This window comes from Ovis canadensis, chromosome 22, assembly GCF_042477335.2.
Source record: "Ovis canadensis isolate MfBH-ARS-UI-01 breed Bighorn chromosome 22, ARS-UI_OviCan_v2, whole genome shotgun sequence".
Taxonomy (NCBI): Eukaryota; Metazoa; Chordata; class Mammalia; order Artiodactyla; family Bovidae; genus Ovis; species Ovis canadensis.
The window spans coordinates 66,112,976-66,138,640 of record NC_091266.1 but is presented as its reverse complement, the minus strand read 5'-3'; the positions used below and the strand labels follow the sequence as shown (position 1 = coordinate 66,138,640).

The window sequence follows — 25,665 nt, the reverse complement described above, 5'->3', positions numbered from 1 at the left end:
GGGGCGGGCCTGGGCCTGGGTGTGTGGCCAGGCGGGAACTGCCCTGTGTCCACACAGCTCTGCGGGCCTCGGAAGTGTTGGGTGATTTTCTCTGATGGGTTTTCTGGGTCAGTTCAGTCACCTTGGGCGTGAGTGTCCGCAACACGTGGCATGTGGTTTGTGACCACCCTTTCCACGTGATCCCCGCCTTGGGGTGGATTCTCTCGAGGCCAAGAATGCTCTGAGGGCCTAGGTGCCCAGGGGAGGTGGGCTGGCCTGGATTCCGGCTCCAGTCTGGGCCGGGCCTGCCCCCCAGATGCAGCTGCCATGCTGTCTCGGACTGCGGGAGGCAGGACGTGAGGGCGGCGGTCGTGAGCCAGGCTGCCCCTCCAGGCCTCCGGGGAGCGACCACCCCCGGGCTCCGGCATCCTTGCTGGTAGCCATGGTGGTGACTCAGACTCAGCTGTCTATTTTTACTCTGCCTCGAGGCAGCTTTGTCAGTTTTAAGAAAAGCCCCTGCCTGTGGGAGCAGTGCCGTCTGCACCTGGAGTCTCAGGGGACCCTGCGTGCTCCGACCATGGCTTGTCGGGAGGGGCCTCGTCCCCATGGGGGTGGGCGCTGACCTGGGTGCTGAACCCTGACAGCGGTCGGTGCCAGGGCGTCCCCCTCTCGTGTGGAAAAGAAAGCTGCGCCAGGCATGCACAAAGCGCTGATGGTTTTATTGTGGGGAAAAAGTGTTCAGACATTACTGGCCTTCTTGCTTCGGGTCTGGTGGTTCCTGCCCAAGAGGCAGTGTTCGCCTTTCTCTGCTGCTTCGCTGGGTACTCGGCGGGCCGCTGCCCCTCTCATCCCTGCCCTTCTTTGCCCGTGGCCTTCCCCTCCTGGCCACCAGCGGGACCGACGGTGCAGGCTGAGGGCGACAGGGCCAGGCCCCCTGTGTCCAGGCGGCACGGGGACAGTAAGTCTCCGTGGACACGGGGCTGTCGGAGTGTCGGCCCCGCTTCCAGAAAGGAGCTCCTTGCGTTTTCCTGGGGGTGGTGGTCTCCTGGGGAAGCCCGTAGATCAGACGAGAAACACCCCATCTGGGAACGTGGCCGAGAACCCTGTGGGGAACAGAGCTCTGCCTGGGCCCCTGGGCTTTGGTGCTGAGACGGTTATAAGGAAAGAGGCCTGTGACCCCGGGTCTCAGGCCGGTGATGGTGGGCCAAGCCAGGGCCCGCAGAGAGGATGCTGTGGCCTCCTGCGAGGCCATGGGTGCTGCTGGGAGCTGGTGTTGGCACCTTGACCCTTGTGAAATAGAATTAAAACCTCCCTCTACTCATGCTTAGTTGGCTGGGTCAAAATGACCTATTTTCATAGCAACCGCTGTGCTTCCGATGGCCAGCTCTGCACATGAAAGCCCGCCTTGAAGAATAAGTGTTCTCAAAACCCTTGTTTTAAAATATTCATCCACCTCAAGAGGAGTCTGTGCCTTGTGGTCGCGGGGCCCCTGGTGTCCTTGCGGGCCCGAGCAGACACGCGCAGGACTCAGGCTCCCGGCAGAGACGGGTCAAGGTCAGACAGGACTGCTGGGGCCTCTTTCGGGCGCTGTGACCCGGGAGGTGTTGGACGCAGGGGCAAGTGTGCTGAGCGTCCCGGCGACCCCCTCCCACTGGAGCCTTGTTCCTCTGTTCCTCAGCACTGGGGCCCCCAGCGCCTCCCTGGGCCACAGAGCCCTGCCCAGCTGTGGCCAGAAAGTTGGGAGGAAAGTGGACACAGTGTGCCCTGCCTCCTCTCTGCCCTGGGACCCCCGCCTCTGTGCACACACCCCTGCCTCTGTTGGTTTCGGAGGTCCGGCAGCCCCAGCCCCCTCCTCTGGTTGGTTCAGCGCTGGGGGACTTGCCCGCGTTTTCAGGGCGTCCTTGGTGGGCTGGTGTGAGCGGGTCTCACTGCACCCTCCGGCTTGCAGCCTCGCTGCCGCAGGCCTGCCCCCACTCTTGCGACAGGTCCCGGCAGCGGTTCCCTTTGTTCCGTTGTCATCGAAGGCCCGAAGGAGAGCCAGAGGTGGGCTGAAAGCCTCGCCCTGGCACCGGGCGGGGTGGGTGCTCACGGGGCGTGCCGTCCTGCCCGGAGTGGGTGCAGAGGCTGGTGTGTTGCCAAAGCCAGCCTGGGTGCAGGAGGGGCCCAAAGCAGCCTCTGGGTCTCAGTTGTCGGGGGCCGTGAGGCAGGGTCTGGGGATGGGTGGCAGCCATCCTGCGCGGTGGCCCTGTGGGCGGGCAGGGGTAGACGAGGTGTGGGCGTCAGGGTGGAGGCGTGGTCACTGGAGCTCAGAGTGACCCTGGTCAGTGGGTGGGCTTGAGGCTCTCCTGGAGGGGTCTGGGCCAGCCCCACCTTGAAGCTGGGTCCCCGGGGTGGGGGCCACCCTCAGGGACGATCCCTGCTCGTGGCTTCTGGTCTGACGCCGTGTGCGCCTACGTGGCGCTGGGCCTGCCCCGGAGCTCGGCCCCAGCGCTCCTGAGACGCCTGCCAGCCACATCCGGGCTCCCCTCCCCCCCGGCTTCTAATGGGCAGCTCCCCTCATCGTCCACCGCGCAGTCTGCGGTCTGGGATCTGCAGCCATCCTGGTGGTGTCTCAGGAAGCAGGGAGAGTTGTGTCAAGACCACAGGCTGGCACTGCGGGCTGCCCGGTGCAGACCACAGCCCGGAGTGCTCGCCTGCCCCACAGCCTGGCTTGGTGCCCGGGGCCTCTGACGTCTCTGCCGACCCGTCCACTCAGCCCCGTGAGGAGCCCCCTTACAGGCAGGCACGGGGCTGCCTTGTGCTTCTGGCCTCTTACTTAATGCTGCTTTGTTCCCTTTTTTCTCTGCTGGAAACACAAAAGTCCGGAATTTGTGGCTTTCTCTAAAAGCGACCATTTGTTTGCTGAGCACTTTGCCAGCTCGTGGCTCGGAGGTGCCCGTGCTCAGGGCTCTGCTGGGGCTGTGGTAGGGGCAGAAGGGCACGCAGCGCCCAGGGAGGGAGGGACCGCCGTCTGTCCCAGGCCCCTGTCTGGGCGGCCTGGCCTGTGCACAGTGGACGCCCTCCACAGGCTCGGTGGTGGTTCCCGTGGAGGACACGGACACGGCCCCATCCTCCACTCTGCGCAGAAGCAGCCGAGCTACGCTGACCGTGGGCACACAGGCGAATGAGGAGGGAGCTGGGGGTCTTCAGGCGGCAGCTGGCCGGATCCAGAAGCGGACTGGGCAGGCGGGTGGGGAGCTGGGCCCTGAGCCCCGCAGACCCATCCCCCAGCTGCTCTGCCCCGTGCCCCGATGCCCCACCCTCTCCCCTGCTGCCCATGGGGACCTCCCTAGATCCCGAGGTCCTGCGGGCACCCAGGGCAGAGGGCAGTCCCGAGCTGGCTGAGGGACACTGTCCCTGCGAGGACCAGGTCGCCCGCACCCGCCTCTTGGGGCGTGAGAGCTGTGCAGTGTTCCCGGGTCTGGCCGGCGCCGGCCTGCAGGTCGACAGGCTTGGGAGGGTTTCTCGCAGACAGGTCTGTGCGCCAGGGAGCATGTCTCAGGAGGCCGTGATGGTTACAAACACTGGACTCTCCCTGGGGCTCGGGGGCTCTCTGTCAGACTCCGTGGAGAAAGTCCACAGAAGTGAGGCCTTGAGGGGTCTCTCTTAGACAGTGGGCGGCTCTGTTACCATCCGGGGGCCCTTACAGGCCCCCCTCGAGCTGGTCCGGAGATACCCGCGGGGCACAGCCGCCGAGGCTGCGGGAGGGGTGCCCGAGGGTCTTTGGGGATTTGGGGCAGCTCTCGCTGGGGGCTGCTCTGGACGCCGTGCGCTCTGATCGTGTCCCGTCTGTGGGCGGTATGGCCTGGACTCCCCCTACAGTGCACCCAGGAGGGAGTGCTGCCCGGCCCCGGGGCCCCCTCTCTGCCTTGGGTCAGGGCCCCCTGCAGCACCGTGGCTGTCCTGACCCCTCTCAGGGCGAGGTGGACCGCTGGGTACCTGCAAGGGCGCCCTGCAGGACTGGGGGGCTCGCTGCAGTGTTGGGGGGCACCCTGCAGGGTTGGGGGGTTCCCTGCAGTGTTGGGGGTTCCCTGAAGTGTCAGGGTCTATCTGCAGTGTTGGGGGGTTCACTGCAGTGTTGGGGTCTCTCTGCAGTGTTGGGGTCTCCCTGCAGTGTCAGGGGGTTCCCTGCAGTGTTGAGGAGCTCCTTGAATTGTGAGGGGAATCCCCAGAGTATCGGGGCCTCCCTGCAGTGTCGGGGGGCTCCCTGCAGTGTTGGGGGGCTCCCTGCAGTGTTGGGGGCTCCCTGCAGCGTGGGGCCCTGGTGGGCACTGGTCTTGCGGCCCCCTCACCTGGCACCCCTCTGCTCTCTCTGCAGTGAACCTGGACCACTTCCAGATCCTGCGTGCCATCGGGAAGGGCAGCTTCGGCAAGGTAAGGCTGTGGATGGGGCTGGGCTGGACGTGTGTGGGCAAGGCCGGCCGCCTGGGTCTGGTGGAGCGTGTGGGTATGTTGCCCGCAGGGCAGGCCAGCGATGCTAGGGGCCTCAGGTGGGCTGCCCCTGAGCCCACCGCCACTAAGCTCTCCCAGCCCAGGTCTCTGGGTTCTTGTAGCTCGGCTGGGAGCTGGGGGTGCAGATGGCGCGTCCCTGGGCTCTTCTGGGGCCGAGACCCTGAGGCCATTCACCCTTCACACAAGCCCCATTCTACAGCAGACAGCAGCTCGAGGCTTGGGAGGGATGTGCTTGAGAAGCCGCTCCATGGGGGACCAGCCCCCCACGTCTGGAGCCCAGAGGCCAGGCCTGTGCTGGTCCCTCCAGGTGGGCAGGGGCAGGACCCAGGTGGCAGCCACGGGGCCCTGCCCCGCACTGGCTCCCCGAGCCCGTTCTCCACTTTCTCTTGGCCGGACCCAAGCTCCTGATTGCAGCCTTATCCTGCCCAGAGATTGGGGGTAATTATAACTCCAAAGGCTGAATAAGCCTCTGCAAAGGTTAGAATTAGCTCCTGGGACTCTGCCTGATGGGCCTGTTGTAAATGAGTCACTTCTGAAAGGACAGTTGCTTTTTGGCTCCGAGGCTGGGGTGGAGGGGGCCTTTGCGCTCCGTGTTTCAGCCCAGGAGGCTCGTGCGGGCACTGGGACGCCCTTGCCCACCCCCCGTCCCCGTGTCACACCCGGTGCTGCCTCGGGTCATGGGCGGGGGGGATTGTAGGCCAGAGAAGTGAGCCCCTTGGCACAGAGGCCCTGAAGTGCTCCACGTGTTAGGGGGCGAGGACCGCTACTGTCTCTGCGGCCAGGACCCAACTGATGGGCCCTGGCCTTTTGTCGGTTGTGCAGAGACAGTTGATCCAAAAGATGAGGTTGCTGGTTGGTGAGTGTGTCAGACTGACGGCACCTGGGACAGTCTCTGCCACCTGGCCTCTCCCAACGGAGAATGGGGGTGTGGGAGGTGGGTGGGCAGGCGGGGCCTAGAGGAAGCTGCCTCCCCCACCAGGGCGAAGGCTGGACGTCGGCCAAGACCGGGTTTGAAAGGGATGGCTTTGGGGTCAACCAGATGTTCCCAAAGTGGGTCTGGGAAGGAGATTGGGAACCCTCAGGGCAAAGACTGACTGGGGGAGGTGAGGCTGGTGAGGCTGGTGAGGCTGGTGAGACTGGTGAGGCTGGTGAGGCTGGTGAGGCTGGTGGGCCTGGCGCTGTGCCCTCCTCACCCCCACCCCCAGGCTGAGACCTCTGTACTTCTGCCCGGGGACGGTCCTCCCGCCTCACAAGCACAGCAGGCTGCCCTTCTGCCCACAGTCTCCACTGACCCCAGGATTCTGGCTCCTCCAGCCAGGTCTTGGCTTTGAAAAGCAGGGTCCCATAAATGGGGCTGGTGGAGTGGGGTGACAGGAGGGCCCAGAGACGGGGCTGGTGCAGTGGAGAGACAGGAGGGCCCAGAGATGGTGCTTGCTTGGGGTAATTAGAGGAAGCATGGGGTCCTGCCAGGCTTTTATCTCAGATGCAAGTCACCATGTAATTGTAGGGCAGCTTCCTGCTTCCTAATTGGGCCCCCAGTCGGGCCTCCAGGGGTCCTTGGGCCGCGGGGCTGGGTGCCAGGACGTGTCTGGAAGGAGGGCGCTGGCCCCTCCGCTTCTTCCCGTGGCCGGGGCGGTGACCCCAGCAGGAGAGGGGGTTAGGACTTGGAGTCTGCTTCCATGCGCAGCTGTCTGCACGTGGCCTTGTTTCAGAGGGTGTGCCAGGGCTCAGGCGTGCCTGGACACCCGGTGAAGACTGGCCTTAGGGACTGCTGGAGCCACCTTCCACCCTGCGGGCAGCCACTGTGAAGAGCAGCTGCCCCGGACGCGCCCCCGCAGCCTTGCTGGAGGCAGGCATGGGGGTCGGCATGTCGCGTGACCTGTCTGTCCCTGGCGAGGTGGCTGTTCACCTCATGGCAGCTCCACCTTTGGGGGAGAGGGCCTGGAGATGGATTATCCAAACTCGCTGTACCCGGTCCTGGGGGCAAGACTGGACGTTGTGTCTGGTTTTGTTTCCAGTCTTCTGCGACGGCAAGTCACCCGTCACAGAAGGTGCCGTCGAGCTGCATTTAAGCGCGCAGCTCAGTGGTCTTAGGCGCCTCCCTTCTGTCGCGTGGCCGTCAGCCCGTGCCCCTCGGGCTCTCTGCATCCGGTGGAACTGAACCTCCACACGCTGTGAACAAACCCCGTCCTCCCCCAAGCTCCAAGTTCTCGGAGAAATCGTCTCCCACGATAGAGGGCCTTGTTCTCCGAGGCAGAACGGAAGCTGTGAGTGGTGAGAGTCCAGCCCGCGCTGGCGTGGGGGTGGACGGGGCTCCGTGGCCTGATCGTCTGGGTCGTCTTGGCCACCTGGCTGCACGAGGAAGCTGCCCTCCTCAGAGCAGAGAGGCCGGGCGGGACCGGGGCTGCCCAGCGGCCGCTTCCCTTTCAGCTCCAGGCCCCCATGCGGTGCTGGGCGCCGGGGGCTCCCCTGGCCGTGCCAGCAGTGGGCCCCAGGGGGTCGGGCGAGCACCACAGTGCAGCTGGGCCGTGGGCCTGCGTGGGCCGCCTTGGTGTCCATACCTGAAATCTTAGACTGCAAGGGACACATCAGTCCAGAGAGCTGAGAGGGGGTGACAGACATGAGCGAGTGTCCTTGGTGTGGAAGGGTGGGCTGGCGGGCCCCCAGGGTGGCTGGGCCCGCTCATGGTCTCTGCCCTCCTAGGCCTGCTCTCCCCAGCTTAGCTCTAGGTGACCTCTGGGCAGGTGTGGGGGGCCCTGGGGGTCAAACCTCTGCCTCTGGGGGTCCCAGGGAGTCCGAGCTGGACGGGCTTAACCAGCTGCCATCTTGAGCAGGTGTTTGGGAAACACCATTGTAAAGAAGTGGTTGTTACAAATGGTAAACCATCAGCATATTAATTTTTTGTCTACAAAGATTGGTCCCCCCGAAAGCAGAGATGTCCTTAGGGCTGGCCTGCATGTGGATGCCCCAGCCCTACGTCCCCTCCTGCTCCCCGCCCCTCTTCCCTTCCCAGCCTGGCCTGGCCTGTGGCTGCCCTGGGGAACCTCAGACCGCCGCTGGCTCAGGGGTGGGAACACCAGCCCCATGGACCAGGCTGCAGACTCCAGCCTGCCGCCTCTGCCCGCCCGCCCGCTGGGGCTGGCGTGTGGGGTCTTCTCCGCCTCTGCCTGCCCGCCCGCTGGGGCTGGCATGTGGGGTCTTCTCTGCCTCTGCCTGCCCGCCCGCTGGGGCTGGCGTGTGGGGTCTTCTCCGCCTCTGCCCCAGCTTCCGGGTCTGGCTCATTAAGCACCAGACTCCCAGAGGCCTGTCTCTGTGGGACTGGCTGTGGCCTCGTCTCCGGAGTTCTTGGACACCAGGGTAGCTCCAGACTCCGGACTGGGGGGTTCCACGGGTGAGGGAGGAAGGGCCCTCTCATCCTGTGCTGGGGAGCCCCCTGCCCCCCACCAAGGTGAGCTCTCCTCAGCACCCTGGATACATCCTTGTAAGGACCCCACCCTCAGGCTAAAGCAAGGCCACCCTCAGATTTCTTTCTTCCAAACATGCCCCTCCTCCCCCTTCCAGCTGGGGGGTCCACTGGGGTTCAGTCCTTGGCTCTGAGAAGCCCCCAGCCCCTACCTGTTACCGGATCGAGAACCCCCCACCCCACCCCAGGGCCCTAAACTGGCGTGGGCACAGCTCTCAGGAAGCTCAGCGTCTCTGCCCACCCCAGCATGTGGACGGTGCCCAGCAGGGCCTGAAGGAGAGCCCCGGGCTTTCCAGGGTGCCTGCTGACCCCCGGGGCCCCGTGGTAGCTCCGCTTCCCTGGAAGATGGACCACTTCCTCTCCTTGACCCCCTCAGCTTCCCTGGGGCCCGACTCGGAAGCTGTGGCCTCCGTGCTCTGGTCTCCTGGAGCCCCCGCTGCTCTGTGCGCCCCCCGCCTGGACACCCATCTCCCTGTCTTGGCCCAGGCAAGCCTGACACGTGGCCGCACTGCAGGCCCCTCTGCTCCCGGCTGCCCTGATTTCCACTGGTGTGGCCACGGGCCCCCGACCCAGGACTTACGGGCCTCCCATAGGGAGGGGCCTGGGAGGAAGGGTCTGCCTGCCCGAGGCCAGGCCCTGCCTCCTTCTGGGGCCATCGGGAAACCTGGAAGGGCCCAGTCCAGCCTTCGGGCTGCATCCAGGCTCCAGCTGCCCAGAGCAGGGCCCGTACTCAGCGGCTGCCAGGAAGTAGGGTTCTTTGCAACTGTGACAGGCATAAGCTACCCCCAGAAGCCTGGGCCTCCCCAGTTCTGTCCAGTTGAACGACCTGGCTGCAGTGTACTCCAAGGCGGATCATTTAAAGTGGAATAATTAAGAATTGGAAAAAATCGGTCTATTTTTCTGTGGGTGTTGGCGATGGCCCAGCCTTCAAATGTGCCCCTGCCCCTGCTGTGTGTGTGTGCCTCTGTGTGTGTCTGTGTGCATGTGTGTCTGTGTGTGTCTCTCTGAGTGTGCCTGTGTGTGTACATGTATGTGCCTGTGTACATGTGTGTACGTGTCTGTGTGTGTCTCTGTCTGTGTGTGTCTATTTGTCTGTGTTTATGTGTGTGTCTGTGTGTGTACGTGTGTGTCTGTGTGTGTGCCTCTGTGTGTGCATGTGTGTCTCTGTGTGTATGTGTGCCTGTGTCTGCCTGTGTGTATATGGGTGTGTGCCTGTGTGTACATGTGTGTGCGTGTCTGAGTGTATCTCTGTGTGCCTGTGTGTACATGTGTGTACATGTGTGTATCTCTGTACATGTATGTATGTGTGTACCTGTGTGTGTGTGCCTGCGTGTGCCTGCATGTGTGTACGTGTGTGTGTGTGTGTCTGTGTCTGTGCAGCGAGGCCTCACCAGCACCGCAGGCAGGGTCTGTTCTGCATCCAGGAAACTGATTTCCAGCTCCAGGCCACACTTGGCAGGATTATCACAGGACCTGCTGATGGGCGCTCGGACCCCCGAGCCACGTGGATCAGTGGTGTTTGCAGCCTCCCCCCAGGTCAGGCTTGGTTGAGGGGCACCCCCACCCCGTGCACCTTCCAAGACCACGCTGGCCCTCGTGCTGGGGCCGCGGGCTGCTGTGCAGGTGGGGGCGTCCTTGGCCCTTTTTGCTGCTCCTCCCAAAAGCCTGGACTCTCTCCCTGGGGCTCTGGTTACCTGAGGACACGGAAGCTGTGTGTTTACTTTTAGATCAAACGTCTGTCGCTTCCGCACCTTCTTCCTGGCGGTGGGTGGTGGGCGGTGGAGGCAAGAATCAAATACCCACCCGCCTTCCCAGATGCAACCTGCCCAGGAGCCGCTGCCTCCCCGCTCCCGTCACTGCCGCCCCCTCGCCCCGCCTTCCTCTCCTGCCTGCCTGGCCCCCTCCTCGGGCCTCCGGGCAGCCTCCCTGCCTTCTATGGAGGCCGTCCTGTCCGCTGGGGCGCACCTGGGGCTGTGTCTCACTCTGGCCTTTGTTTACAACGAGTGTCACTACCGCGATGCTCAGAACAAAGGACGCGTCCGTTTGGGGAAGCACTTCATCGGATCGGAGCATTTTTAACCGGCCAGCTCTGCTGCTCTGTCGTCGGCCGCCGAGTCCTTGGGGCTCCACCCTGACGCGGGGACTCCGTTTATTCTAACCCGGGGCCTTCCGCACATTTACAGCCCGGATCGTGCCCTCCACAGCGTCAGCTGCTCTCACATATTCGTATCTCTCATTGAACTTTCAAATACGTTTTGTCAAGCTCAGAAATGACCTCACTGGAGTCCAGGCAGGACTTGCATTTTGGGACTGCGTGGGAGGGAAGCTGGTGTCGTGCGCAGCCGGGGACGCCTCACCTTTTGGCGTATTAGTTACATGTTGCTCTCGTGGTTGTTTCGCGTTGAGCTGCTACGTATCCTCTTCTTTGTCGCTGCGGATGGCTCTCTTTTCCAGCCTTCCTTCCGGTTTATTGGAGACGGTGGCTTCTGTGTCCCTGCCCACCGTCCTGCCCTCTGTCCCCGCTGCCCTCTGCCTCCCTGCAGCTGCTGAGGGCAAGGTGTGCCAGGCGGGGGGCGGGGGTGGCCCAAGTCGTGGCTCACGCACCCTCCGCAGGTGTGGGCAGGTGGGCCCTGGCTTTGCCACCTGTGGATGACCCGTCCTGGGAACAGCGAGGCCTGGTCCTGGCTTAGCCAGGGGCGTCTGGGGTTAGATATTCTCCGCTCTGAAGTGTTATGTTCCTGCTGATGCCGTCCGGGGGGCAGGGGTGGGTCTGCAGAGCCCCCAGCAGTGGGCAGCCGGCCAGCTGGGCAGTATCAGGAAGCGGATGTCGAAGCTCCTGGTGGGCACAGCCCTGTGGGAGGAGACCACCTCCCGGGGGCCGGCCTGGGGCGAACCTCTGCAAGTCCCAGAGGGCCCAGCCCTGGACACGGCGCTCTGCACAGTGGGCAGGACGTGCTGTTTGACCAGGAGCACCCCAGCTCCCTCCTGCACCCTGGCCCCTGTACCCCCCAGCCTGGTCCTGACTGTGGGTGGTTCCTGCCCCCACTGCCCAGGCCTCCGCTCACCCGCTGCCCTGCGTACCCTGCGCTTCACGGCACCCTTTTCCTTTGCATCTGCACGAAGGCTGGGCTGGGCTGCCACGGGGCCTCTGGGGTGCCTGACCGTCGGTGTTTGGGTGGGTGGGCCTGGCCACCCTCTGCCCTCCTGCAGCCCGGGCCCATCGGGAGGGTGTGGGGTCCGAGGCAGGACACTCGCTGTGAAACGGGGCAGGGATGGGGGCGCTTCCGGTGGGAGGTCCGGGGACCCTCCTCTGGCCTCCTGGTCCCAGACCGCGTGAGATGGGCCCCCTGGCCTCTGGCTCCTGCAGGGCTGGTGGGAAATTATCTGGGGCCGAAAGGAAAGCACCGGCCTCGGGACAGAGTGGCCGGCACCCGGGCCATGCCTTCACATCTCTCCGGTTTACAGGGAGAGGACTAAGACGGTCCCGGCCACCTGAGGACTCCCCTGACCCCGATCCTCAGGCGGACCTGGAAAATGTGGGCAGGAGCCTCCCAGCCGCGCCTCTCTCCCTGTTTTCAAGGCCCCCTGGGGAGGCCACCTCGCCCAACCTCCCCGCTGCTGCCATCTGAGTGAGAAGCCTGTGCTCACGGTTGCTGTGGCAACGCCTTGGAGGGTGGCGAGTGCTCAGCCCTCTGGAGCGCTGCTGTGACATCTCGCTGAGTTAACACAGCAGGAGCCGTTCTGGGTTCAGTGCCTCCCTCATGGCCGAGATGCTCTGGGGGAGAGGGCGGCTGGGGCTGAGGCTCAGACGAGCTGGGTTCTGGAATGGTACGCGAGCCTGGCCGTCTGCAGCCGCCCAGGGCGGGGGTGCTGCTGGAGATAGCTTTGCTTGCAGCCCGTGCTCAGCTCTGGCCCTTGCCATCAGCTTCTAGCTTCCTGAGCAGGCTCTTCACTCCTTCTCCTGAGATGTCCAGGTGCCAGATCCGGACACTGGCTCTTAGAGTTGGTGCCTACGCGCCACGCCATGGATCTTCAGCCCAGGCTCCACCTTCCCACCGCACCTCAACTGCTGCTGCTCGGGTGGTCCTGGGGAGCTGTGGGCAGCATCACTGAAGGAAAGGCAGTGGTGGGCATCAACAGGGTCCCCAGGGCCCTGCAGCCCCCATCCTGGGCCTGGGTGGTCACCGCACGCACCCAGACCTCGTTTTCCCATCAGGGGCTGCCCTCATGGGTCCCAGCCCTGGCTCCTCGGCCACCTGCTCCCGCCGCTCTGCCCGCCCCGGCTCACCGCCCGCACCGGGCAGGGCCGACCCACGGCTGCAGCCCGAGAGATGTCATGGAGCTGCCCCCATAGTCACAGACCTGTGCCCCTGGCCTTTGAGCAGGTTTGTGACTGGTTTAGTTGGGATATAAGTTGGCTTGGTGTTAACTTTAAAAAAATTAGAGTAAAATGCACATAAACTATGATTTGCCATCCTGATCTCTTTTAAGCACATAGTTCAGTGGCATTGGGTCTACGCACATTGTTGTATAGCCATCACCACTTCATCTCCAGAGCTTCCTCATTTTCCCAAACTGAAACTCTGTTCCCCATTAACACTAACTCACAGTACCCTTCCCTAGCCCTTGTCCAGTCGCTCAGTCCTGTCCAACTCTTTGCAAACTTATGGACTGCAGCCCGCCAGGCCTCCCTGTCCATCACCATCTCCTAGAGTTTACCCAAACTCATGTCCATCGAGTCGGTGATGCCATCCAGCCACCTCATCCTCTGTCGACCCCTTCTCCTCCCGCCTTCAATCTTTCCCAACATCGAGGTCTTTTCCAGTGAGTCCGTTCTTCGCATCAGGTGGCCAAAGTATTGGAGCTTCAGCTTCAGCGTCAGTCCTTCCAGTCAGTGTTCAGGGTTGATTTCCTTTGGGACTGACTCAGCGCTGGTAACGTCTACTCTCCTCTCTGTCTCTAGAGTTAGGCTCATCCGTGCAGCTTGTGAGGTGGGATCACTCAGGGATCCTGGTGGAACACATGTAGCCTGAGGTCCTCGGGGTTCACCCGGGCCGCAGTTCGTGTCAGAACCTCTGGAGGCTGAACGGCGTTCTGTCCAGGACGTCGATGGTCCAGGTCCTGGATGAACCGCACTGCCTTCTCCGCTCGTCCCCTGACGGGCGCTGGGATTCTTTCCGCCTTTCCCTGGGTGTGAATCAGGCTTCCGTGAATACTCGAGTGCGAACCTCTGTTTGGGTCCCTGCTGCCACTTCTCCTGGGCACACACCCAGTGATGGGACTGCTGGGTCACACGGTGCCCTGTGATATTTTAACGGTAGAGGTTTGATTTCTGTTCAGAGCTCGTTTATTGGTGGCTCAGATGGTAAAGAATCTGCTTGCTGTGCAGGAGACCTGGGTTCAATCCCTGGTCGGGAAGATACCCTGGAGGAGGAAATGGCAACCCACTCCAGTATTCTTGCCTGGGAAGTTCCATGGACAGAGGGGCCTGGTGGGCTGCAGCCCCTGGGGTCGCAAAGAGCAGGACACGGCTGAGTGTCGGCCTGTTCAGGATTCTCGCTCTTTCACGCTCACTTTGGACGGGTTTCCTCACTGCTCCGTTTCGTTCCGCTTTTTATTGGTTTTTCCAGCTGCGGTCGTGTGTGTTGGTTGTAAGACGAGGGTGCCCTGGCTTGGGCCAGGCCCTTTACCGCCAAGCTCGCATGCGGACGCCGGGCCTGGAAGGTGTTTCCCAAGCTGAGCCGATGGCGCAGCCTCGAGGAACCCGAGGCCAGATCTGCCTGGCAGCCCGGGGGCTGGAGGCCTGGGGTGCAGCTAGCGTCACACCTTGCTTTGCTCTCGGTGTGCAGAGAGCCCCCTCTGCCACATGCAGCGCTTCTGTGTGAGCCTCGCGAGGCTCCAGGTTAGGTCTGTGCTCAGGAGAGTCCGGCCTCGGCCGCGGCCCCGTCGGTCCTCTTTCCGCCTTCCTCCCGCAAGTCCTCCTCTGAGGAAGCTGGGTTTATATCCCCGCTGGCTCCTCTCTCCCGTGTCCACGGGACCTGCTTCTTAGACGCCGGGCGGCCTGGTGTTCACACTCTCTCCACGCTCTCCTTTTGACTTGACGGTGTTTCTGGCCGTCCCGCTCATCCACTAGACCACCCCCATCCCTGCACAGCCGACCCCGAGGCGGGCGAGCAGACAGGCTTCTGAGGCTGCAGCGGCACAAACGCATCCCCCGACAGTCGCGGTGCCGGACATCCAAGCTGAGTCGGCCCTGGGCTGCAGTCGCTGTGGGGCGGGGCTGGGCCTTCTGCAGCTCCGGGGAGAGCCTGCATCTGCCTCCTCCAGCTTCCAGAGGCCCCTGCTCCCCGATGAGGACACCGGGGCCCCCGGATCACCCAGCACAACCCCTGCTCTCAGCGTCCTCCACGTCGCCCCAGCAGCAGGGTGCCTTTTGCCATGTGGGGTGGCATGTTTGCAGGGTCCTGTTGGGATGCAGGGCCCATTGACCTGTAGCCACACGTGTTCCTGGTGAGCGTTAGGCTGCGCGCCAGCTTTGAGGCCGCTGGCAGGGCCGTGGGCATCATTCCGCGCGCAGGGGAGCCGGCGCGTCTTCAGTTGGGCTCCTAGAGGCGGGCGGCACGGGTGGTGGCTGGATGCGCGTGTGATGCTGCCAGACGCGCCAGCCCTCCGTGGGGCCCGTGCTCCCCGGGGCCCCGGCCCAGGGCTGCCAAGGCTGGGCCTCTGCCAGCCCAACAGGCGAGGGGGGAGCATCGCGGAGCTTTATGCTGCATTTCTGCATGACAAGCCGGGTTGAGCGTTTGCTTTTCCTCCCTCACGTCTGTTTCCTTATTCACGTCAAACCTGTTGTACATCTGGAATTGACTCTGACTTAAAGTGTCGTGAATGGTCCATATTTTACCTCTCTTTCATGGGGCTGCTCAGTTATTCCAGCACCAGATTTTAATCAAAAGTCTGGTCTCCCCGTAAATTTGAGAGGCCGCCTGTATCACATACTGAACGTCCTTATGCAGGTGGGGCTATTTCTGGGCTTGCACTCCGTCCCGTGGCCCGCCCGTCTGTTCCACGGTCGGACCACACGTTATCACAGAAGGCTTATATAACGTGCTGACGCCTGACAGGGCTCACGTCCCTGCCTCGTTCTGCTTTTAAAGTTCTTCCTGGCGATTTTTGACTCTGTCTTTCCCTACGAATGCTGCGGCCAACTTGTCAGCTCCAGGAGCAACAAAAAAACCCACAATACGAGAACAGCGCTCAGCTGAAATGGTGATGGCCCTGCCATCGGCCACCGACCCGGGGGGGAAGCCCGGGGCTGCCCGGGGGCCCCAGGGCCCCAGACTTTATTCCTTTTCACGCCTTAGATCGAATTCCATTTCCTCTTTGTCTGCCTTGAGCCGATTACGGGAGGAAGCAGCTCAGAAGCGAGACCAGTCCCATCTGAGGAAGTGGGTTCACAGGTCCCATGCCCGCAGCCTCGGGGGCTGCTCACGAAGGCTGAGGCTTCCGGCCCTTCCATCTGTGCTGCTCCGTGCGACGTGGGGCTGGGCTGCCTCTGCCCAGGGAGGCACCAGACCCCAGGCTCTGACCTGCCGCCACTGGGGGCTGCTCCCCCGTCCGGGGCTCTGCGGAGCCACAGGGACAAGGCCCATTCAGCCTCTTCGGCCGGGTCGCTGACCACCTAAAGCCCTTGTCAGGCGCCCCACCGGAACGCTTTGGGGGGCGCCTGACTCTGCGGGGAGGCTCTGGCACAGGGCTCAGAAGCCAGGCGTGTGCCCGATGACCACGGGCCTCTGAGGGCCGCTCTTGGGCCGGCGGGGGCCGTGCTGCCTGCCCCCTGACCTGGGCTGGCCGATGTGCAGGAGGTCAGGGTGCTGGCTGGACTCTGCCCACTCGGAAGAGGGGAGGGAGCAGTGAGCGGGGGAGGGCAGTGAGAGGTGGGCACTGTCCGTGCCTGCAGGCCTGGTCAGGAGCACTGCAAGGAAGCAGAGTGTTCTCACAGCCCGGCCGGCCTGGAAGATGTGTCCCGTGGTGGCTGTGACAAAGCGCACACCTGCGTGGCCTCGGACAGCAGAGGTGTGCCCTCCCGCAGTCTGGAGGCCGAGTCTGCAGGGGAGGGGAGCGCAGGGCTGGAGGCCGGAGCGGGGCAGGCTCTCACCCTCCTCCTGCTGCACCTGGAAATTAAAGTGACTTAAGTCGCAGGACATTACTTTGCCAACAAAGGTCCGTCTAGTCAAGGCCATGGTTTACCCAGTGGTTGTGTATGGATGTGAGAGTTGGACCAAAAAGAAAGCTGAGCACCAAAGAACTGATGCTTTTGAACTGTGGTGTTGGAGAAGACTCTTGACAGTCCCTTGGACCTCAAGGAGATCCAACCAGTCCATCCTAAAGGAGATCAGTCCTGAATATTCATTGGAAGGACTGATGCTGAAGCTGTAACTCTAATACTTTGGCCACCTGATGTGAAGAACTGACTCACTGGAAAAGCCCCTGATGCTGGGAAAGATTGAAGGCAGGAGGAGAAGGAGACAACAGAGGATGAGATGGTTGGATGGCATCACCGACTCGATGGACATGAGTTTGGGCAAGCTCTGAGAGTTGTGATGGACAGGGAAGCCCGGCATGCTGCAGTCCATGGGGTTGCAAAGAGTTGGACACGACTGAGCGACTGAACTGAAGTCGAAGAACAGAGGTGTGCGTACACATGTGTTTAATGTGAGTTTGGGGACACGGGAGCCCTCGTAGGGAATTGAGGACCCACAGAGCAGGCAAAACCTGAGCGTCTTGTGCCAGCTTAGACAAGGTGGCCACGTGCAAAGGTGGCTGGAGTCCGTGGGAGGCTGAAGGGGAGGAGAGATGTTCTAACAAGGTCTGCGGCACCGAGTTCTCCCGGCCTCGATCTCCCATCCTGGGGATGAGGTTGTCCACCTGGGAAGATTCCCCGGTTTCGGGAAGGGAGGGGAGGGCAGGCACCTTCCTGACCCTGCTGTGCTGTGAGCGTGGTTGGCTGGAGAAGATCGTGGCCAGAGAGCGGGTTTCAGGCTGCACCCCAGCTCCGTTCACACACACACACACGCCCAGGAGGAGTCGCCGCTGTGAACCCTGTCTCCGTGAGCCGGTGCCTCAGTCCTGAGAGTAGGTCAGGGTAGTTAAACAGTCGCGTCTCCTTTTAGGAGGTGGCGTTGGGAGGCTGGGCCCTGGTGGAAACAAGTGAAGAGTGAGGATTGCAGGGTAAGCCGCTGTCGACCGGGTCAGACCAGAGGGCGGCCGGCTGGGGCAGCGCCCAGGAGGGAGCCCTCCGGGCCACGCTGGCTGGGGGGCTGCGGGCAGGCCCCGGTGGGTGCGGTGCGTTTCCTGGGCCGCGGTCGGAACGGCTCTGGTGACGGCGTCAGGTGAGCTCTGAGGGTGCTGCCCCCACACCGGCACAGATGTCCACACACAGCCTGACAGGGTTCGCTGAGGGTCACACGGAGCTGTTCCACTTCAGCCAGCGGGGAAGTTTTTACTTCTCGTGATTCCACGTCAGAAGGCTGGGAGACGAACTGGAAACGTGAATTACTGAGAGGGGCGTGCCCATTCGACACCCCACAGGGTGCGCGGTTCTCTCCCTACAGACACGCCCTTTTGTATTGAAGATAATCAAAGATTAATTTGTTTGCAAAACCAGTCTGGTCTCATTAAACATGACCTGACTATTGAGGTCAGTTCAACAAGAGCAGGTTGAACACGTAGGTCCTTTTAAGTTTCTGCTTTGCTGGAACTTCTGTGAGGAATTCCTGGTCAGACTTTGAACAGCCTCTTGGGGCTAGAAGCTAACTTAGAGCATCTCATCAGCTGAGCCTCTAATACTCACACATTCGGGTGAGCGCCTCGCTTCCCAATGTCCCCAAGGTATCCTGAGATTCCCGGGACCGGCCAAGAAGTGACTGTAGTCCTCCGTAACGTTGCACCCGTAAGGCAGGCGCCAGGCTGGAACTTCACACGGTGTCACAAACTGTAAGCATCATTGTCCTGAGCAGTTTCCCTGCACATCTACTTGGCCATCAGAGATAAAATAACTGGTTGACGGTTTGGTTTGACAGTCGGGTTTCAATGCCGTAAACGCCAGATTGCAAACTATACTGGAAAATGATAACATGCCAGTCAGCAAATCCTTTGTGGGCACAGCCATCCTTCCCACCTGTCAAAGCCCAAAGTTTCCAAACTGCGGCTAATACCAAAGAGGTGGCGAGTCGTTCAGCACAGTCTTGGAGACCCTGATGATCAACTCTCTAGCTTAGATACATCTCATGCGTGCTTTCCGTAATGAATTGTGCGATGCTAGAAGTTGGCAGAGAAATAAGACGGGCTCCTCCTAGTCCCCACAAGGAAGTGGTTATCTGATTCTTGATGAGCATATATTTTTTGAAACCCTTTTGCTGTTCGACGGTGGAGAACATGGCATAGACAGAATTTTGGTGCTTGGCACAGAATCCAGCCAAGTGATACCGGGGCTGAGCTTGTGATGGATCATTTCCACGTAACCCAGACGTGCGCCACAAGTCATGTACGCTCCTTATATTGATAACAGCAGCGTCCTTTGTCTGATCATTTGAATTCCAGGGAAATCTCAATTTTTAAGACCGTAAATTTACATCCAGCGTTAAATCCTGAATCCTTAATGGTCAGTTGACTTTAGAAGTGTCATCACTTTCTCTAAGACACCCAAACACACTGTGATCATGAATCTACACACGTTTAATGAGTTCAGTTTTTTTTTTTAGCCCCACAGGCATATAGGGTCTTAGTTCCCCAACTAGAGATCAAACCTGTTCCCCCTGCCCTGGAAGCGAGGTATCCCAACCACTGGACCACCAGGAAAGCCCCTATTTTTTTGTATTTTTATTTTCAGATTAAAATTCTTAAAAATTTTTGCTGTTAATTTTCATGTTTCATTAAGTCCCTTCAAATGTCCCTCTTGTTATTATTTTATCTTTTATGGCAAAGTTATATTATGGCCAACTGTCTCTGCTTGCAGCAGAAATTCTCACGGTGAAAAAACCCAGAGAACCGCTACATCATTTTACAAAACGACATGCCAGCCAAAGCCTGGCAACATGACCAGCGTTTTCAATTAAATAGGAGAACATATTCTACTGACCTCATAAAATAACTGTATTTTCACGAAAACAGGATATTTAATACGAGTTTCTCAATTGTAGAGGGAACAGATTGGGAGAGAAGATGAATGTCTCGGTTCTGTTTACAAAGGTGTAATTTTCCAGATTGCTGAAAGCTAATAGCCTAAGAGAAAGAGAAAAATAATAAGCCTGGAAAGCACGCATTAAAGGACCAGCAATGCTTCAAACAGAAAGTCATAAAGATGATAAGCGTCTTCAGGATTCGTGTAGGCCTGTGTAATTAATTCTCGTTTTCCTTAATCGCAGATCAGCGGTTTTCAGAACCCATCAGGGGACTTCCCTGGTGGCCCACCTTCCAGTGCATGGGACGCTGGTTCCCTCCCTGGGCGGGGTCTGAGACCCCACAGGTGCTGGGCCGCTGAGCCCACACCCTGCGGCTCGAGAGCCTCGCGTGGCATCTGCTGAGGCCTGCTCACCCGGAGTCCGGGGTCCGCAGCAGGAGAGGCCCCTGGCACGGGCAGCCTGGACGCTGTGGCGGAGACCTCGCCAGCTGCGGCTGAAGACCCGGCGCAGCCAAAAATAAATCTAAAAAATAAAAAGGGACCCATCAGTTTTCCCGCTAGAGTTTAGACAGGCTCGCCAAGTTCAGTGGTGTGGCCTTAGTTACCAGATACGTGCATTCTAGAGGCTTTATCAGAGTCCTTTCCATGAACTTTTTAAAGATGAAAGATTTTTGTCTGCATTTGATTATAAAAGCTTTCAGGAAAGATCAGTAAAACAGTAACCATCTGTAAAAGGCTAAAGACTGAAAAATAACTGTGGTCAAAGATCTGATGAGTTTATTGTAAAAATTATGCAGTTATGGAAATTTGTTTTTTTCTGTTGCGTGTAACAATTTCAGATGATAATTGGAATTATGACTGACATACAGTTGTGAGGACATTGAAAAATTTCTAGGCATTTTATATAACTTTGGAAGCTTACATATAAGTAATATCGGTTCAGTTCAGTCACTCAGTCATGTCTGACTCTTTGCAACCCCATGGACTGCAGCACGCCAGGCTTCCCTGTCCGTCACCAACTCCCGGAGTTTACTCAGACTCATGTCCATCAAGTCAGTGATGCCATCCAACCATTTCATCCTCTGTCGCCCCCTTCTCCCGCTTTCAATCCCTCCCAGCATCAGGGTCTTTTCCAATGAGTCAGTTCTTCGCATCAGGTGGCCAAAGTATTGGAGTTTCAGCTTCAGCATCAGTCCTTCCAATGAATATTCAGGACTGATTTCCTCTAGGATGGACTGGTTGGATCTCCTTGAGGTCCAAGGGACTGTCAAGAGTCTTCTCCAACACCACAGCTCAAAAGCATCAATTCTTCGGTGCTCAACCGGGGAAGCCCAATAGAAGCGAAATCTTTACATGGATATCTCCTCTAATGTGACTCTAAACCAATGAGCTTAAAACCCACCAGCCTTTTCTGACCTCACCATCCCCAGAGACAGCACAAGAGATGCAGGCCTCCCTGAGATCAAGGGCTTCTCCCAGGTCAGTCCAGGACAGCAGAGACCGCCGGGTGACAGGGAGTCAAATGCAACCCGGTCTGTCCTGAGTCTGTGCTGCTGGACGGGCCACGCTGGAGGCTTCCCAGCTCAAGCAAGGGGGTGGCGGGACAACCGGCACAGGCCGTGTGGCTCCAGGTGACCCGTGTCACGCAGAGACAGGATAGCATGAGCATTCCAGGCTAGCGTGCGTCGACAGATGGCTGGCGGGCTCCCGACACCCACCCCCAGGGAGAGTCACGCTCACAGACCAGCTCTGACTCCTGTCTTCCTCCCCCTAGGCTGTGCCTGGATGGGAAGAGCCAGGGAACAGCTCTGCCTTCCCCTCCCGAGGGCCCCCCATGGAGACCCCGCCGCTCCGGGCACTCCCAGACCCTCTCTGCAGGCTTCCCTGCGGTCACGGTCCTTCTGTGTGCTCCAGAAACCCCCGGGGAGGCCAGGTCTGACCTCTGCACTCTTGGGGTTTGGCTAGAATTCAAGATGAGCTGAGAACATTCCAGAACACAGAGCCCAAAGATTCAGGAGGCCTGGGTCCCACTCACGCTCCGTCTGTCCCGGCCTCCCTCTGGCTCGGAGGCGCGCTGAGCTGTGGTGCTGGGGCCCTCAGAGTGGAGGGTGCTCGGCCCAGCCCCCAGCATCCCTCCTGGGGAGAAGACGGCGCATCGCAGCCCTGGGCAAGAAGGACCTCCCCAGAGCTGCGCGTCCAGGCCCTGCCATGGCGGCCTCAGGTGTGTGCGGGGCTGCCAGGTGGGAGGAGAGGACTCCTGGCCGAGCGCTGAGGTCCTCACCGCAGGCGCTGGTTCCTCCTCCTCCCCTCGCTGAGGGCGCTGGCTGCTCTGGGGACTTCCGCCTGCACCGCCCGGGGACCACGGACGGTAGCTCTTCCTGAGCCCAACGGAGCCTCAGCCGGAGAAGGGCTCTGGAGCCGGAACCGGGGCGAGGGTCAGCTGCTGTTCATGCTGTTTACCCTTATTTCATTTCGAACTTTCCAGCTGGCTTTCACAGCAGCAGTGTTAAAGGCAATCTGGAAAATGCAGCAAGTTAAGGGGAAAAATCTCCATCCTGAGACAGCGCCCTTTCTGCGCTTCTTCCTGCCCCTCCCGCGTGGCAGCCCCCTGCACCCTCCACCGCCTCCTGCTCTTGGGGCAGGCCTGGTGCTCAGCAGGCGGGTCCTTCTGGCCCCGTGGGGCGCAGGGCCGCTCACCAGGCAGGGCCGAGGATGCTGAGGCCAAGAGCAGCCCAGCAGCACCCTCTGGGTCCACGGACCTCAGTGCCCAGAGGCCCCCCTCAGTCCCCAGGCCCCCAGTGGGCAGCTGGGGGATCTCTGGTCCCAGAGTCTCACTGCACCCAGACAATCAGGCCGAGCGGCGGGTCCGGGGGCGTGAGCCCCACCCGATGATGGAGCTGCCGCCTGGCCGCACCCGCAGCTGTCGGGCGTGGTGTCCACCGAGCGGTGGCATGGCGTGGCTGGCCTGCGTGATCAGGACCTGGCCGGCAGCCGGAGCAGGGTCTGACGTTATTCTAGGATGTGGTGTTCTGCATCCATCCGACAAGGAGCCGGGGCCTGGCCTCTAAGCAGTGTCAGGGTTTCACTTGTGTTTCTGGCTCACGTCTGCACCGCAGGCCCAGACTTGCGCCCTGGTTGGCGGCCTGCGAAGGCAGCGCCAGTCCCCCGGGGCTCCCAGCTCCAGGCCGAGGGTGGGACAGGCTGGTGTTTCACACTTGAAAGGGCCTGGGGGCCTTCTCCGCAGCTGAGGTTGGGCAGCTCTTTCGGCTGCCCGGGAGAATCCCCAGGAGCATGGACACCAACCCCAGGGGTGGGGCTCTGGTCTTCAGAGCTCCTGGGGGCTCGGCCAGGCTGATGGTCATGGAATGGGCCTTTGTCCACTGAAGCTCTGGGGTCCCTCTCCCATGACCTCGGCCAGGAGCCCCCGTTAGCAGCCCACCTGCCCCTCTGGTGATCTGGCTTCCAGTTGGCGTGGCTGCACTCTATCCAACACAGTCATGGAACCACACAGGGCTGGGTCCTTGCCTGCTGCCTGTCAATCTGCGTTCCTGGGTGACATTCTCAGGCCGGGCGGGCCAGGAACACGGAGACCCGGAGAGGAAAGCACTTGAGGCTAGGCCCGCGCTGTCCCCAGGCAGGTCCAGGTGGGCGTCACCACGCCAGGGCAGCCTCCGGGGAGAGCACCCCAGCCCTCCCAAGGGGTCACTTTGCTGAAATGAGAGGAAAGATTCAGAAAAACTCATTGTCCTCAGATGGGTGTTCTCCTGGGTAGGGGGGACCCTTAGGAGCCTTGGGGTGTGGCCGCCTGCCCCGGCTTCTCTCCCGGCCTGGGTTCCAGCAGGGCCTGGAAGGCTCGGTGACAGGCTGTCTGTCACGGCCCTGGCCCTTGGAAGGCAGTGTTTCGTGGCAGAGTGGACGGCGCTGTCTGGTAACCCGCCCCCGTCTGGGTCCCTCAGGGTGCCTGGAGCACTGGGTGGCCACGTTGACTTCCAGCGGCTGCTGTAACAAGTGAGCACACGCTGAGTGGCTTAAGACAGCACACATTTATTCTTGCTTTGCTGAGGGCCAGAGTCCCAGTCTCAGTTTATCTGGGCTGAAATCAAGGGCTCTGCAGGGCTGTGCTCCCTCGGAGACTGGGGGGGCGAGTCTGCCTCTTGCCCCCGCCCCCGCGTCCTGAGCTGCGGCCCCTCCAGGCATCATGTTCCCTTCTGCGTGGACTGGACCGTGTCCCCAGATCCACGTGCTGCAGCCCGGCCCCCAGGGCGAGGGGCTTTGTGACGGGCTGGGTGCTCAGCTGCGGTTTGAGGAGACGCGTCCCTCCAGAGACGGAGTCCGGCGGTTCCTGTCGCGCCTGCCGAGCTGCCGGGCCGGCGGCGGTGCTGACGCGCCCTCCGCCCCCAGGTGTGCATCGTGCAGAAACGGGACACGCAGAAGATGTACGCCATGAAGTACGTGAGCAAGCAGCAGTGCGTCGAGCGGGACGAGGTCCGCAACGTGTTCCGGGAGCTGGAGATCCTGCAGGAGATAGAGCACGTCTTCCTGGTGAACCTCTGGTGAGCGGCCGGGGGGCCTCTCCTGCCCCAGGCGCCCGCCCCCACCCTGCCCCCTCACAGCGTCCCCGGGGCCAGCAGCCGTCAGGTGTCCCCATGCGCACGCACGCACGCACGCACGGACCACCACCACCACCACCACCATCATCGCCGTCATCACCATCAGCACCATCAGCACCATCATCGCCGTCATCACCATCAGCACCATAATCACGATCACCACCACCACCACCACCACCGTCACCACCGTCACCCTCACCACCGTCACCCTCACCACCGTCATCACCGTCACCCTCACGGGGAGTGTCCAGTGGGCACAGCTCTGGGTCCAGGGCCCTTGTGTGGGGGGCTGGTCAGATGTGGCAGGGGCCGTGACTCCGGTCATCCAGCCGAGCGAGTGCCAGGTGCCCCGTGCCCTCAGGTACTCCTTCCAGGACGAGGAGGACATGTTCATGGTGGTGGACCTGCTGCTGGGCGGGGACCTGCGCTACCACCTGCAGCAGAACGTGCAGTTCTCGGAGGACGCGGTGAGGCTGTACATCTGCGAGATGGCGCTGGCCCTCGACTACCTGCGCGGCCAGCACATCATCCACAGGTGTGCGGGCGCGGCGGGGCGGCCGTCCTCGCGGGCCCCCGGGCGCCTCGTGCCCCGCCCCGCCCTTGCCGCACGCCTGCCCCAGGCGTGGCACCTGGGCACACAGGCACCGGCTCCCAGCCAGCCCCTCAGCTGCACAGATGAGTTCCCCACGGGGCGGGTCATGTCTGAGCAGGTGAGGCCGGCACGGGGGGCCGGCGCCTTCACCTGCTCTGAGAAGTGGGGGTCCCCGCCCCTGCCCCGCCGGTGCCCTTATGCCCATCTGCCGTGCCCCGGGCACATTCAGACTTGTTTCAGTATCTGAAGGCTGACGAGGAAGGTAGAGCTGCGTCCGCAGGGCCAAACACAAAATTCCACGTGGCACAAAGCGTGGCAGCCGTGATTTCTGCAGCTCTTCCTGGGGACGCCGATCTGGTCGTGGTTCGGGCACGGATGCTTCCTGACCGAGTGCCAGGAGGTCGGGAGGCCAGGCTTGGCCGCAGGCAGACTTGGGGCTCTGAGAGGCCCTCGCTGACGGTCCAGGCCAGGGGGCTCTGCTTCTGTGTTCTGGGCTCCGGCACCCTCCCCGACCAGTGCTGGGTGCTCTCCCACGGTGGCCCAGGCAGAGGAGGGGCTGGGCTCCTGGGGTCCCGCTCGTGGGAACCCCATGCCCTGCCGGGATTTCTGGCCTCACCTCCCCACTCGCTGCTCCTTCCACAGAGATGTGAAGCCCGACAACATTCTCCTGGATGAGCGAGGTGAGCCGTGGCCATGAGCGGCCAAAGCCTCAGCTGGGGAGCGGGGGGGTGCCCCACCCGCAGGACATGTTCCCCCCAGACAGTTGCACTGTCCTCTTTCCTCACAGGACACGCGCACCTGACTGACTTCAACATCGCCACCATCATAAAGGACGGCGAGAGGGCGACCGCGCTGGCCGGGACCAAGCCGTACATGGGTGAGCTCGCCCCGCCCGGCCCGCACACCCCCGCCAGCCTGCCGACTGGCCTCCCACCCCAACCTGTGGCTGGGGGGATCGGGTCCCTTCCCTAAAGGTGCAGCAGCAGGTGACGGGTCAGGCCGCTTGACCAGTGCAGGGGGCTCTAAGTGATGGACGTGCGCTGTGGGTTTGATCACGAGAGCACTCTGCCGGGGGCCTCCTAGGTGGTGCCAGGGGTGAAGAACCTGCCTCCTAATGCAGGAGACATAAGAAACGTGGGTTCGATTCCTGGGTCAGGAAGATTCCCTGGGGGAGGTCATGGCAACCCACTCCATTATTCTTGCCTGGAGAATCCCACAGACAGAGGAGCCTGGTGAGCTACATTCCACGGGGTCGCAGAGTCAGACATGACTGAAATGACTTAGCACACATACCCACCTCCCTCATCAGGCTGCGGACCTGGAATTGAACCAAGCGGCCTGTGGAAAAGGA

General features: G+C 61.3%; 1 protein-coding gene across 2 annotated transcripts in view; it reads left to right on the top strand.

The window, feature by feature from the left end:
• Positions 1-25,665, top strand: part of STK32C (serine/threonine kinase 32C) — a 72,898-nt gene that overhangs the window by 36,274 nt on the left and 10,959 nt on the right. For both annotated transcript variants that reach the window (XR_011252210.1, XM_069568003.1), the window contains exons 2-6: positions 4,337-4,392; positions 23,514-23,665; positions 24,084-24,257; positions 24,957-24,994; positions 25,102-25,191. Coding sequence is in view for 1 of the 2 variants with exons in the window: in XM_069568003.1 (XP_069424104.1) it covers positions 4,337-4,392; positions 23,514-23,665; positions 24,084-24,257; positions 24,957-24,994; positions 25,102-25,191 (510 nt within the window). In the remaining variant the exon portion in view is untranslated. The remainder of the gene's footprint in view (positions 1-4,336; positions 4,393-23,513; positions 23,666-24,083; positions 24,258-24,956; positions 24,995-25,101; positions 25,192-25,665) is intronic.